Consider the following 15,411-nt stretch of genomic DNA (forward strand, 5'->3'; position numbering starts at 1 on the left):
CAGCACACAGCTCCCGGCTAACAGGCATCCCCAGCTTCCAGGAAGCGCCAACTCTGGTCTCAGAAACACACTTCTGGATCTATGCATATGTGGTAAACATTGTGACGGCACCTTGGTTCTGAGCGTGCTCTTTCCTAACAAATCGTGTTAAGAGAGCTGTTAGCACTACTATTAACAAATAAAACTCAGTTGGCGGGTCCCTTGGCATCGAGCACTTGCCTTTATCACCTTTTCGTGCTACTTTCGACACCACTCTCTGGGAAAGATCCCTAGTTGAGAATGGGATGCTGTGAAAAGAAAGAGCTGAAGGGATTACCGCAAGCAGTGTAGCTTTCCAAGACCTGTATCACTTTCGCAACTTTTCCCGAAATTTAAGAAAACTGTGTATAAACCACAACAAAAGCCTCTCCCGCACTCAAGCGCGCCAAAGGAGACTGTTCCTTCCCGCGGCAAGTTTCTCAGCCCAGGGTCGTTTCACCCTGCCGAATCCTCCTGCCGACACGGGGCTGGGTGCCCGGGGACACGGAGCCACGCCGCAAGCGCGACCCCTATCCGAGCTGCGGCTCCGCGCCGCTCCGCACCGGGCTGAGCCGACCCCCTGCCCGCCCTCGCCCCTCGCGGTGGGAAAAGCCGGGGCGGCTGGGCCGGAGGCTCCTACCTTGTTCGAGGCCATTTCGCTTACGGAATGCCTGGTCTGCAGGGTCTCCAGCTGCTCCAGGCACCAGTCCAGCTCCTCCAGGGTCTCACTGGCCAGTTTTTGGTAAGCCTCCTCTGCGAAGAGACAGGGAAAGGCGTACTCAGTTCGCAAGCGTTTCACAGGGCTAACGGCGAGCTCCAGCGGCTCCATCCTCCGCTGCCTGGTGCCCACACATGAGTGCTGCTCCCGCATATTGCCAGGGCGGTCAGCGGGCGGCGCGGCTCTTCCCCTCCTCGGAACCACGGGGCACACAGCAGCGGCAGAAACTTTCCGCCGCCCGGGCTCCCCTCCTGCCCTGCCCAGCCTCGCCTCCCCTCGCCTGCCCCCCCCGGGGCCACGGCCACCCCAGCACCGCCCCCTCGCGGGCAGCGCCGAGCTCCGCGGGCGCGCAGCGGCTCCGCGGCAGCGGGAGGCCGGGCTTGCCGGCGGCGGGGCGGCGCAGGCTGGGGAGAGTCAGCGCGGCCACCGCGCTTCCTGTTTTCGCAGCTCCGCCGGTGGCACGGCTGCTGGCGGGGACCCGCCGCCACCCCCCGGCGGTTTCACACCCCACTGCGGGGCTGGGAGCCCCGCAAAACCCGGCACGGAGCCCGCCCTGCCGCGGGGCACTCAACCGCACTCAGCCGTTGTCCCCGTGTTTTCTTAGCTACCCACAGGGGTACCATGAGAATCAATTGGTTAATGCTTATGAAGTTTGGGGAAGATGTAAAAACACATCTAAGTGCTCGAGATAACGATTACCTGCCGAAGCGCCAGCTGTTAAAGGAGTGTACAAACCACTGCAGCAGTGTTTGCTCTAACCCAAAAGCATGCATGCCCAGTATGTGTGAAAAGTTTTAGAACTGGGCCCATGATAGAACCAAAATTTGTGTATGTCACATTGGAGCCAACTGTCTTAAAATTTGCAGAAGCTTCACTTAAAGGGATGACATTACCTTCTTCAATAATTTTCCAACAGCGGAAGTTCTGTTGATATGCAAATAATTTCAGGCAAAATAATTTCAGGCTAGGGTGTGAGCCTCACCTACAAAGCCTGGCTATTTTTCTTCTGATGTAGATCAGAAGGGGAGAAGGCCAAGTGAGTTTTAGCCCAGGGATGCTGTCTTGCTAACTGTGTATCTGAAACATAAAGTTTTGAAACTCCTGGTATGCATACTTCTAGATCAGCTACATGCAAACATAAATCCAAGATAGAGAAAAGTTTTTTGGTGGTCTTGTTATTCCCATTTAAAACATCTCCCTTAACTTACTACACATCAAACTAACCTTAATATCAAAATGTCAGACAAGCAAAAAATCAGGCAAATTAACTAAAACTCCTTTTTAAATTAAACGCCTCAGCATGGACAACAGCCAAATAGCTCACTGCACTACTGTTCAACATCTAGGATAATACATATGTATCTTTTTACATTTCAGAGAACACGCTCAAAAACTTCTGTTCTTTCAGTTGTTAGACTCTGCATACTTGTAGCTATTGCAAATACACTCCACAATTTTGAATAATGTCCATTCTCCTCTGGAAAAAATGTCAATATGAGAAGAAGTTTGAATTGAGAATAAGTGGCAGAACCATTTAAAGAAAATTTTGCAGTGCCTGCCTCTCTCATTATTAACCTGCCAGTTCAGCAAACTCTAACCAATACTCAACAAAACCCACCTCTATTAAATTGTAAACACTGTCTTTCAAATGTGTCATATTTACTATAATAGCTATCCGGTTGAAAATATTTCCCCTGGCAAATAAATTAAGGATTTTCCAGCCTGTTTATCTATCAAAAGAGAAGCTGTGACTTTCTGCAACACAGCAGACATCACAGCTCGCTAGGTCTTGAACATGACTGGTTTTCTGACTTCACTTGAAGTTTAGATTTCATCAAGATCATTACTGGAAATAGAATCATAGAATCATAAAATCTTTTCAGTTAGAAGAGAACTGCAAGATCATCTAGTCCAACCATAACCTACCTCTAGCACTAAACCCTAAGGACTTCGCGCCTTTTAAATACCTCCGAGGATGGTGACTCCACAACTTTGTTTATGTTTTTTAGTGTACTGTGGTAAATGCTTTTGATGAAGCAGAGATGCCATTAACGAATGCATACTCATCTGATGACCTTATACAATTATTTCATTGAGGACAAAATGTATAATGAAGTGAGGCAAAACAAATCTGAGTGACGTATTATGTTATTTTGTTGCTAGCTTACAGCCTGCCCTTCAGCAGTTCTTGAAAATCAGATATTGGGAAACTTGTGTTTTTCTTCATAAGTAAACAACATGCCTTCTAATACTTAAGAGAGTAAGAGGGTAAGTTTTTTCTGAGCAGTATGAAAACAATGAAATAAACTTGAGGGGTACCATATTTAGGTAAAAGTAACAAAACACTCGGTTTATTATTTATTTTAAAAGGTATGTTTCTTGTTATCCTCGTAGCAATAATATATACTACCAACAGCACCTTACATTCAGGAATATTTATCTACTATCTACTACTATATCTCAAAGCACATTAGAAACCAGAATTTGTCACTGACAAGGAAGTCCCACCACCCGTAGGATGTTTCTCACGATCTGTTCTTCCTGACTCCCACACTTCAAGATTCTGTGGCTGTCACAGGGACCCGACTGACCGCTCAGACTATGTAAGGCCAGGCTAAAGCCCTGCTGCATCTCTTGACAATTCTTAGCTTGCAGAGTCCTCAGCCCAGCCCTCATAGCTTAAATGAAAATGAGGAGTTTCTGACTGGTGACAAAGTAGCCATTAAACAAGCACGCAGTTCTGAAGGGCAGAACAACCATAGGAAAGCTTTTTGATAAACAGTACCGAACCTCTAAATTTGGCCCACACTTTTGTTGTGTGGTGGAAAATGTTGTTGAGGTTAAGAGCTTTTCAAGTGTGACACCCCGTCACCACTAAGCTAAGAATAAAGAAATAATTATCAGCCACATAGCTTTGGCAGCCTCACAACACTGCTTCTGACCTCTGTGTTACCTCTAAAGTGTTACCCTGTAATTATTCCCAGCCATGAGTGATATGACTGATCTACTAATCAGTTTTTGATACAGGCACATGATCAAGTTTGCCTTTTTTTGTTGGTGTGTATGTCTGCGCGCGTCATTTTTGTTTGGTTGTTTTTTCCCAGATGATGAAGTCCTAAAACAGATCAACTTCTCTAAATGAGAGGGTGTTGAAAATGTCAAAGTTTTGTTTTTTGTTTTTTTTTAAATACATCTCATAGGCTTTAATAAGAGGGAGAAAAATACAGTTTAACACCGTTGCTTTAACAGTTTACACGTTATTTCATATGTGCTTTCAGAAAAAAAGGAAGTTATAGCAAATGTTCTCTTTACAGTTCACAGATTACTACAAACAATCCTACCATATGTAGCTTTCAGTCCAGTACATAGGAAAAACAAAAAAGCAACAACAACAACAAAACACAAAACAAAACCAAACAAAAACAACCATGAAAGGTTAGCAGAAAGAGAAAGCTCAGCCATAATCATTTGGCACTGCACACCTATTTATTTCAAAAAGGTATTTTATTATCCCTTTTTTTAAAATACTTGCTTCTTAGCACAGCTCCTAACACAACACCAGGGATAGCTGTATTTGTATTCACACACTTATTTGGGAGCAACTTCTGTTCAAAATTTTCAAAGGAGGAAATTACTGTATAGTAATAATTAGGAATAGCGTCCCCTTTACTTAATGATTCATCATGATTTTCAAATACAGTGTTCTACTATTCCCAGAGAACAGAAAGCAATACTAGCCTTTTCTACTAGTGCTCAAGTGCAACTGTACTAACTTTTGCAATACTTTAAGGAATGTCATCACAACAGAAGGAAAAGGTAAGGACAGATCTTCCATTATTGTCTGATCGGCTGAGGTTGCCTGAGTGATGCACAGAGGCTGGAAGAGAGCTGCTTCAGCGAGTGCACAGCTAAAGGCTTCGACCATTGTGTTGCCTTAAAATGGGAGTGTCTTGGAGGCAAGACAAGGTCACCACCGAGCAGTGACATCATCCAGATAGGTTCAGCATGTGTATTGTCTTTGGGGATGCAGGCAGCCGGAAGGAGCTCTGGAAATCTCCAGGCTGCTCTAAATGAAGATGAGATTAAGAGCTACGGTGAGAGTCAAACCCTGGACACATTCTCTGAATTTTCTGACCATCTTTTTGCTCTTCTATCTAGTGTAAGCTTGAAGTTTGGAGCAACAGAATTGCTGGGCCAGGAGTTTCAGTTTCTCTTGCTACTGCAGCATTTCAGAAAAATCCTCTGTGGTTCAAACTTAGAATATTTCTGTAAATGAGGATGTTTGTACTTACAGCCTTAACTGATGGCCTATATGTTGAAGTGACTGACATTTTAGTCAAGGTTGGCACCTTCTATTAAACACAGCCATGTTAACACTGATTCAGCATAGAAATAGCATGCGTTTTTCTTAGTCACCTATTTTAAAACTGAAAAAAAAAAATTCTTTTTGGGTTTTACTGAGAAAATCATAAATATTGTGACATAAAAGGCTATCTTTGTGGAATGTTAATATGTCTTCCTGTTGATAAAATGTAATAATGAAACATATTTTTATTTAACAGCTAGTAATTTGTAGACCTTCCTCTGCAATCACAAGTAAAACCAAATAATCATGACCAGATTTTGGAATAAGTATCTGGGAAGACAACTCAGCTGCAGCAAATTTCTCAGAAACTGTTTTGATGGTCCCGCTCTGAACACTCATTTTCTTCCATGACAGAAATCTCTCAAAGTTTCCACTCTAGTGAAGAAAAATCTTTTGTACCAGTTAGTAGCCTTATGCATAGACGGACTGCGTCCAAACAACCAGGACTGGTCTTCTTTCAGGATGTGATGATCTGCAGGATTTCCCCAATGTATCACTTTATATAACACTAACAGCACTTAGGCTACGGAAACGGCAGAGAATGTAGTAACCTCCAGGAAATAACAGAAGCAAAATGATGAAGTCCAGTTGTGCACAACTGGTCAAAATACTTGACTACACTTATATAAAAGGACTGTATGAGGAAATATATGGACAAAAGATATATAAGAATCTAGGAAAAAAAGTGAGGTTCCCCCCCACCCCCGCCACGATTTTGCATTTCTCTCAAAGTCTCAGAAAAATCTGCATATGTCATATAACAATCTCACTATACCCTAAGACTGTATTTCAAAGGCAAAGGCATGAACAATGTGTGTTCGTGTTCTTACAAAACGAGGTAACAAGAAGGCTGCAGATACCTATGAATAAGTTATTGGGCTCTTGGAACAGTCCCATTATAGTTAGTTCAGACCAAATAAAGCACTTTTGGTTCTCATAAAAATAGAACTGTATCTTTAGGTTCTCACTATGTAGTTCAGTGCGGGGATGGGGATGTTACTTGTGCTGGCATTCTATTAATACGTTTTTGTCTGCTAAACATTTGATCTGCTTCTTGAAAAAAACTTTGGAACAAAGTTACTTGTACTGATATGATTTCTTCTAAAGTCTAGAAGTATTTCTGTGTTAGGTATTTGCAAATTCATCCTAAGAAACACTCTTGTGATGCCAGAGTAGTACAGAAGACTATCAGAAAAGTGTTCTTCATTGAAGCCAAGCAGGAAAACATCCATTCAGTACACACAGTGTATTTAAATAATTTACTGCTTTAATGACAGAGCACATAAAAATATCTGCAGTGTGAATGCTTAAATCCATTCTTTGCTCTTATCAAATATCCAACAAGGGTGAATGAAAGTTGTTCTTTTACCACGCATCCCTACCCGATGCTCCCTTCCCTTCTGACCACTTAGGCAAAGTACTAATACATTCCTTACTCCACTGCCTGTAAGAATCTGCCAGAAGGACAACTGTTACTGAATCACTGGTGAAAAGCAGTAAGCCCTTCCACCAAGAAATAAACCTCAACCAAAATAAAGATGAAAGCTCTTGATTTTCAATTAACAAAATGTACTTTGCATACTTTTTCATTGCTTTCTTTTCATGAACAAGCTGCATTTTGAGAAAAGGTCTGTTTCTTTTCTAAACATATTTTTTTCCCCAATGGTTGTAACTGTGTTGATTCTGTATGCTGAGGCTTGTGGATAAGGAGTTCAATAACGGATTCATTGCTCGATCTGTGTTCTTATCCTATTTCTTATATCACACAAAAGTATTTTTTCTAGGTGTGAGAATGTATCCTCAAGATCAGTTTCCCTTGTAGCTGTAAAATAGTTTGTTTCTCAGGATTCTGCTGTTGATTCAACATAAGGAGAGAAGTGAGAGATTTTCAAAGTTGAACAAAATCACAGGCAATGGGCACCAACAGAAAAGTGGAAGGTTCCCTCTGCACATCAGGAAACACTTTTTAACTGTGAAGGTGACAGAGCACAGGCACAGGTTGTCCACAGAGGTTGTGAAGTCTCCATGCTTGGAGATCTTCCAAAGCTGTCTGAACATGGTCCTGGGCAACTGGGTCTGGATGGCTCTGCCTGAGCACGGAGATTGGACCAGATGACCTCTAGAGGTTCCTTCCAGCCACAACCATTCTGTGATCCTGTGATTAAATTAGCAGTTGAAAAAATGAAAGCCATTTGGGCAAAAAGTGGGTGGTTCAAGTAGCCACACTGCCATGTGTGCTGTTCTGTAATAGTCTCTGACCCTAGTAGAAGGGATCAAAGGATATTACCTTGTTCCCATGAGGATTTTGCTGAAAAGCTCAACTGACAGATGTTATTCTGGGCATTAAGATGAAAACAAGAAATGCTAATCAATAAATTTATACATGTAAAGCTTTACTGTTTAAAAGACCTACTAACAATTTTGTTTTCCTGCTTTCTTAGAACATATGATGAGAACACAAAGGAATAGCTCAAGTTTTTGTTAAAAAAAACAACACAAACAAAACAAAGCAAAAAACAAACAAACAAGCAAACAAACAAAAACCTAAAAACCAGCAACGACAACAACAAAACCACACCAAACCACAAAAAACCCAAGCCTATTGGAAAGCATCAGTTTCACTTTTAAGCAGGTTACTGGTGGTTTCGCCTGAGGTGTCAATACCTCCAAGACTCAAAAACTCTGTCCCATCACAAAATATTACCAACTGGAACTTGTTTAGATCAAGCTCAAATGCAAAAATTTCGAGTCACATCTGGGAAAGAATTTCAGGATCCCTGTTTGATTTTAAGAATTCCTCAAAAACTTTACCAATGCATATTCAGAAATCACTGCAGAATAAAATAAAAATACCTGTAAGTACCAGAACTAACAAGGTATCTTTCCCTAAGCATTTGTGTCTGCTTGTTGATTTGACTTCTGAACTTCATGACACCCAGCAGTGCAGCCTGAGTTCACAATGTATTAAAAAATAATAAATGCCAAAGTTTATAAAAAACTTCAGCTGGTCTTTGACAAAAAACCTCAATAGAGTTCCTGGTGTCTGATAAAATGGGAAAGCCAAGTGAAAGTTTTCCAAGAGTTAAGGCATTGATATTGGCTCTTCTCCTAGGTCATCTGGTGTGTACCAAGAAATGTGCACAAATTGCATTTTTGGGTTGGTTTGGTGTTTTTATTATTATTATTGTTGTTGTTGTTGTTGTTGTTTTGTGTTTGTTTTTCTTTTTCTTTTTCTTAAAAACCAGCATTAATAGGTTCCTCTATAAAATTACCCGTTTTTTTACATAGTTCGTATTTAATAAATGTCATAAATCACCACCTCACTATCAGATTTAGCTAACAGTGGTCAATGATTTCAAAAGTTAATAGGTGGGTGTTAGTAATACATACGTGTTTACCAAGGAAAGTATTCTAAAAGTGTCCCAAGTGTTTCTGGTGGTAATTCTAATTTGAACCAGATTTGCATGATATTGATAAAATAAATGAACTGATGGCAAAATAGAGCAGCTGGAGACAGGTTTTATCCTTGTGTGGGGCCCTGGAGACTTCAGGAGAGAGGACACCTTCCAGCCTTGCTGCTGTTAGGTAGCAGGAAATCTACTCTATTTCCTGAAAGCAGCAGAAAGGGCAGCAACAAGAATGAATTTTCCTCCTTCATTTTTATGAAACTGTTCTTCACTTCACACTCAGTTAGCTGGGGTGCAATTACATCGCACAAATGGGCTATGCTCTTGCACTCTTCCCTAAACTAAGAACACAGGAAAACAATAAACACCGCTTTTAACTTCACTATTTATTTAGTTTTTAACGCTTCCCTCTCAGGTCAAGTGATGTCTGAATCAGCCTTTGGCTAGTAACACACTCCCTATCACTGGACTGTTGTGCCCTGCTAAAGATATAGGAAAAATGTGAAGTTCCTGTCTGAATGGATACTCCTGATAAATTATTCCCAGTGAGTATGTGCTGAATCAGACCCTCACTCTACAAAATCTGCAGGTTATCTACTGCATCTCCTTTAAAATTCCACACTTATCTCTGACACTGCTGAAGAGGTGAATAATCTTTTTGCCTACAAATTATAAGACTAACAAAGCAGATAAACTTAGTTTGCTTTTAATAAGGTAATTCTAAAAGAACCTTTACTGTTATCATATTTTCGTAACTATTGATTTAGTGTCACTGCTTATTAATATAGTCAAAATATTATTATAGTAGCACCCAAGAGCCCAGTTCAGGATTAGATCTCATTATATAATAGATGGTGCAAATACATCAGAACTATGGGTCTCCACCGTTAGTTTTTTAAATACAATCTCACTTCCTATTTATGCTGTTTGTAAGACAATACTGTTTCCATTGGTGGGATTTTTGGCTTTTGCAGAGGACCACAAACTCTCCTTTGGAAGTCAGATATGCCTCACTATTACTAGATTTGTGTCATAGATAGGAAATCTACAGTTTAAACTGAATGAACTGTGTTAGTCATATGATTTCTTTACAGTGGACAATGAGTCAATCATTATTTCTGCTACACTTCTGTGTCATATTGCCTCAGGAAATCATCCCAGAGGCTGCTAACCCTCGAGCTGACATTGTAAGTATCAGTCACTGTTTTTGTGGCTGTGAAAAGGCCAGGCTGGTAGAGGGTTTGTTTCGGATGACAGGTAGGCAACGGACAAACGTCATCCAGTAAAACCACAAGACAGCTCAACCTGCTCCTCCATGCGTCAAGTTTAAAACTTGACAAACACTGTGTCAGTCTTTCCCTTACAGCATATTTCAGCTCTTTCACAATATTCATTAGCAGTTCATATCCCTGAAACCCACAGAAGGATTTTTTCCTCATATTTTCTTTTAGAAGGGCAGTGCCAAAAGCTCAGTGTTGGTTGATGTAGTGCCACACTCTTTCATATTAACTGATGACCTGCCCCTAATTTTTAGGTAGATGAAATAAAAGAGATCAAAAATAGAGTAAGAACAAAAAGTAATGATTAATCTACCTTATTCTGGAGCTTTTTCTTTTTTCTTTTTTTTTTTTTTTTTGACAAAAATTGTTCAATGTGTTCTTTTCTCTTCCCATGATATATGTCCAAATCAGAACTGATAAAAAACATTCTTCCATCCCAGAACACTTTTGAGATTTAAAAAAAATCTCCAAACATATACATATCCTACTCTGCAGAAGGGCAACACCAAACTAGTTCAAATTTTTTTTTTTCCTGAAATGCAATAAAAGAAAACATTACTTTAAAGTAGCCTGATTATTAATGTAACTCTCCTGGAACAGAGAGGGTTCAAAATTATTTATTAGTTTCCTATATCCTTTGTAAGTGTCCTGAATGCAGGATTGTTGACTGTTTTTGAAGTAGATCTGTTCATTTTTTTCTATTAGATTTCTCCTGATATGAATAAATAATAAAAAGGAAGCTTCTCCCCTCCTTGCCCTGCAGCTGATCAGTACCTCTGTGGTTCAACTATTTACTTATTTATACAAAACAGAGCAGCTCCAAGAGATGATGCTGAAATGCACACAATAACTACATTATTTGAGATCTTTCCCCTTCCTTATTATCATGAGGATGGGAAGATATTTCACCCTGAGTATGCCCCTGTGTTGCCATTATTTAACACTCCTGAAAGGACCACAGAAATTTTTCCCAGAGTACACTTCAGTGATATGGGTACACTTCTACAGAAGTTTTTGGGTTTTGAAAGTAACTATTTTCTAGTGAAAAATAAAACCAAGATTTATGAACGTCTGAAGATAATCACATAAATTTGGCAGCCAGTTTGGGATTTGAACAGAGGCAGCTGCTATGGGTTTTGTAGTGCTACCTGGGGCTCATGTGCAGATTTGCCCTGAGAATGAAGGAGCCTTAACAGGCTCACTAATAATTCCTCATCAGTGCTGCAAAAGGAAACTTGGCACAGTAAAGAATCAAAAACTTGTTTCTTATAATACCTGATTTCCTAACAGTAAGAAAGAATAGTGTGGAATAAAGATCTGGACTCTGATTCAATTAATCATTAAAATCCCATTATCCTTAATCATAGGACACTCATCTATGCAAAGAGCAGATTGTAACATGTCAACAGGTTCTCTTTCCCTCCCCCCCCCTCTTTTTTTTTTTTAAGGATAAGATTTTTTAATCAACTTTTAAGGTTATCTTTACGAGATGAGCTAGAGCTGTCCCGGTTTCAAAACATAATTTCTATAAGAATTTCTCAACTACATGTGTTTGAAAGGAAATCCTGGAACACACCTAAAAACCCATGAACAACTGTATTTTTCACTCCATTGCTCCACTATGGATAGAGGAGCAAATTGCATTTCTTTTAAATAACAGCATTGTTGAACCTAAGAAGAACTTGAATGGAACACCTTCCTTACATGGTGTAAGAGCGGATTAACAAACCATATCTAAATTATACCTATTTACGTTACAGTCATTTTGCCTAATACTGACACACAAGAGTAGAAGCATGGCATTTACAGATTGGTACAGTGCACTACACCACTGATAACAAGAAGTTATATAGATTGTAGGACCCACCTGAAACCACAAGAGCAGCTTAACCATGGATGTTTTTCCAGGCAAGCCAGCCACGCCTACAAACACCAACTTCGTATCTTGACAAATATATCATAACATCGTAAACTGGCAGCCATGTGACTGCCTACTAACTACTGTAGCTTAGTGTTGATCAGGAAGGCACACCAACTCCTGATTTAGGAGCACCTTCTCCTGCTGCATGTTCCTGAATCTGTTGTGTTGATGTGACCCAACAAGACTGTACATTTCCTTTGAGATTTGACAAATTCAAAACTTCGGGTAAAATGATTTTTTTCTGCTTGGAAAAGCTTGCTTAGTCCTCAGTTAGAGTCAGTTTCAAAAGCACTGGTTGTTTCTCCGTAATATTTTAGCTAATTTTAAATTAACTAGATTTATGTGTGTAATTTGATAAAGCAAGTGATGCTGTCTCTGGGCATATCAGCATTGACTTTTCTGTTGTTGTGGGTGTTTTTTTTCTTTTTCGGAAGTTATTTTGCAACATTCGATTATATGGAAAGTTCATTGTGATATGGTTCTCAGGTCATAGGAAGTTTTACTACAGTGCAGTTTCTTCAGTTCTTGCTTAGTAACAAGATAAGTTTATAAAACAGGAGAAAAAAAAAAAAAAACAACTTAAAAAAAAAATACACCACAGCAGACAGCTCTCAAGAGTAAGCAACGTCAGTCACTGCTAAACAGGTTCTCACAAACCTACATTTATTACACCTTCATTGTTGTTTTTTATTTTGCAATATATATTCATTAGGTTTAATTCACTAGCATTTTTGTATTTTTATATATATAATAAGTTTTATTCCATGGTAGTCATACTTTCATAAACATCTATCGTGTGATAAACACTTTTATGCACCTGAGCACATTTGTCATTCCGAAACCTGTATCAAATTACCTGGTGCTCAAACATGTACTATGGAGAAATGTCTTCTTCCACCTCAGCTCAAATCTGCTCCATAACAGCTCCTTGCTATTAATTACTAATGTCACCCCACTGCCGGTGGAAAAGGTTTAAGAGAGCACATATGCTCGAAACAAGATGCGCTAAGATAGCTCTGTTGAAATTGCTGATTTGAGCTAAATTAGCTTATTATGTCTGGAACATATTAGGAAGCATGCACAGAAAGTACTTCACTGCAAAACAACCTTGGGCAGTAACTTTTAGCAGCCTGTAGTGATCTCTGTGATGAGAACTTGAAAGAGAACATCTGTCTGTGACTTTAAACAGTGATATTTCCCTAAAAGCTCAAAAAGAAAATAAGGTAAGAACTGTGATGCACCTCAGTTCTCAAGAATTCAACTTGAGAACAACTAAGCTTGTTGATCTATTTGTTCAACTGTTAAACAGAAAAGCAGTTACTTCTCACAAACTGACACAATGAACATTGGTGGCTTTGCTAGAGTTGGTCCTGCAAACCCATAATATCTCTGATATATATACTTTATCATACAGATATTTAGTTAAGAACTACTAAAAACATTTTCACTGTTGCATAATTTATCTATATTGACAGAACAAATCTTGGTTACATCTAAAACTACATGAAAAGAGTGAACACCTTTTATACTTTCACTAGAATTACCTTTAAAATTAAAAATATTTTTTGTTTCACACACCATCTTTACAATCCAGAAAAATGTAAAAAAAATCAGGAAATGAAACTTTCTGAGAACTCATCTATACAGCAGATCTTTGGCTACATGCAAAGACATGTACTGCATTAGTACAAATGAGTGGCAGCAATTCACAAAATACTTTTGTCTTAGGATGTCTGCCTATGTTTAAACCTTTTGGTCAACCTCAATTAAACGTAGCAGGGGTGCAGATTTCAAACATACTAGATTCTGGCAAGTTTCTTGAAAACAGGTCACCAGCTAAAGGGGAAATCTTTATTAATGTCTGTCCTGAGTGAAAAGATGTAAAGTGTGTTCACTGTATCTGTAGAGCATACAAAAGCTGCAAATGAGAGAGGGCTAAGATTGGTAGGGAAAACTTCCACTGGAAGTTTTATCTGTTAGAGACAAAAGAATCTAATAGTCAGAAATAAAACCATAGGAAACCAAGCTTTGATAAGCCTACTACTTGCAGAACTATCTGTTTTCTGAAAAAAAAAAAAAACAAAAACAAACAAAAAAAAAAAAAAAAGAAAAAAAAGCTTGATGAAAGGTTTTCTATCTAATAATTTAGTGTAGTTATTAGAATTTTTTTTTTAAATGCCATCATGAGAATTCTGGATTTTTTTATTTTTTTTTCATTTTTGCTAAATGAAATCAATCAGAGTCCTGGATAACCTTCTTTTTCTTTCTTCCCCTTATAAATCCAGTTTCAGTATCTTACACAGATGTGCCTGCTTCTATGACAATAATGGTGGTGATGGTGATACAGGCACAGAAGGTGCCCACCTTTACTGTGAGCTCTCACGAGACTTCCCGCACAAGAGAAGGCAGTTAGGAGGGAAAGTGGTCTTTTTAGTTACAAGTTGATAAAATATGGTAAAGGCAAACATGAGAAAATATGGGATACAACAGAAGCATTTTCATTTCCAAGAGGAATGTAATTCCTAAGCAGATGAAGTACTTTCTCCATGTACTGATGCATTTAGAGTTGGAGATGTGAAGTTGTGATACAAGTCAATTATTTCAAGTAACAGATACAAGAAAATGCAGGAGCTGGCTGTACTTTCTGCACAAAACTGATCACCGAAGCCATTTTTGTGGTATTGGTGCTGAGAAGCCAAGAACTGGTCCTAAAGAACAGATGGTATGGACATTGTACAAAATATAGCCATTATTTTAAAAATAGCAAACGCTAATCCTTAATTCAAATCCTAATTTAAGGAATGAGCATATAAGAGTTTCTAAAGAATCTTATTATCTGACAAAAAAAAAAAAGAAAAAAAAAGTGGAATAAACTTTTTAAAAGTGTTTGTAATTTTAAAAAGAGTTGTAAAAGGCAGAGAGGAATCACAGGCCCCTCTGTGGCTCTCCCAGCAGTTCCGGAGGGGCTGCTGGTGGGACGTCATTCTCATACTTGGCAGCCCTTGTTTCAGTCCCTAAAGTATAAAACAAAACAACACAAAGTGTGTGTACATCGCGTTTCCGAGAATGGATCAAAAACACTTTTCAAAGGGTAATATAAAAGACAAAGAATGTCAAGTAAGCAAAAATCAAAGCAGAAATGGAAAAAGCCAATAGGATGTAAAAAAAATAAAGCACAAAATTGAACCATGGAAGTAATCCAAAACCTTTTTCTTTATTATTAAAAAAGGAAAAAAAATGAGCAACAGTTTTAGTCTCAGTAACAAAATAATGTGCTTGCTTTTTAAAATGAAAATAAAATGTCTTGAGTTCTGGCAACCAACACTATATTTCCCTGTAACAATTAAAGCATCGGCAGCTGAATAGAGCAGAGCTTCTCTTCACATTACTGACAAAATCTGCCTATGTAAGGGAAACACAAGTCTTTCAGATTTTGTCAGGAAATAACAGATATTTTAAAATATTTTCAGTTAAAATTCAAGTATTGGAAATTAAGACAAACTGCTTTAGGTGTCTTTTGTATTTTAGGGTCTTCAGTCCATCTTTAAACTTGGGCAAAAATGCACTACTGTCAATTGTTTTTTGAGGGGAGAGTGACTGAATACCATGGAACAGGAAAGCCACAGTTTTAAAACATATATTGCATGAACTGACAGATTCTTTTTAATAGGAGATATGAAGACAGTGAAAGAACAAATAAA

The 15,411-nt window shown here is 38.9% G+C and overlaps 1 protein-coding gene across 5 annotated transcripts in view; it reads right to left on the bottom strand.

The window, feature by feature from the left end:
• Positions 1 to 15,411, bottom strand: part of PDE4D (phosphodiesterase 4D) — a 600,515-nt gene that overhangs the window by 50,203 nt on the left and 534,901 nt on the right. For 4 of the 5 annotated variants that reach the window (XM_065045251.1, XM_065045250.1, XM_065045252.1 and 1 more), the window contains one exon: positions 659 to 771. In XM_065045251.1, the coding sequence (XP_064901323.1) occupies positions 659 to 771 (113 nt within the window). The other variant, XM_021284855.2, reaches the window with a different exon arrangement.

The sequence above is a fragment of the Columba livia genome, chromosome Z, assembly GCF_036013475.1.
Source record: "Columba livia isolate bColLiv1 breed racing homer chromosome Z, bColLiv1.pat.W.v2, whole genome shotgun sequence".
Classification (NCBI taxonomy): Eukaryota; Metazoa; Chordata; class Aves; order Columbiformes; family Columbidae; genus Columba; species Columba livia.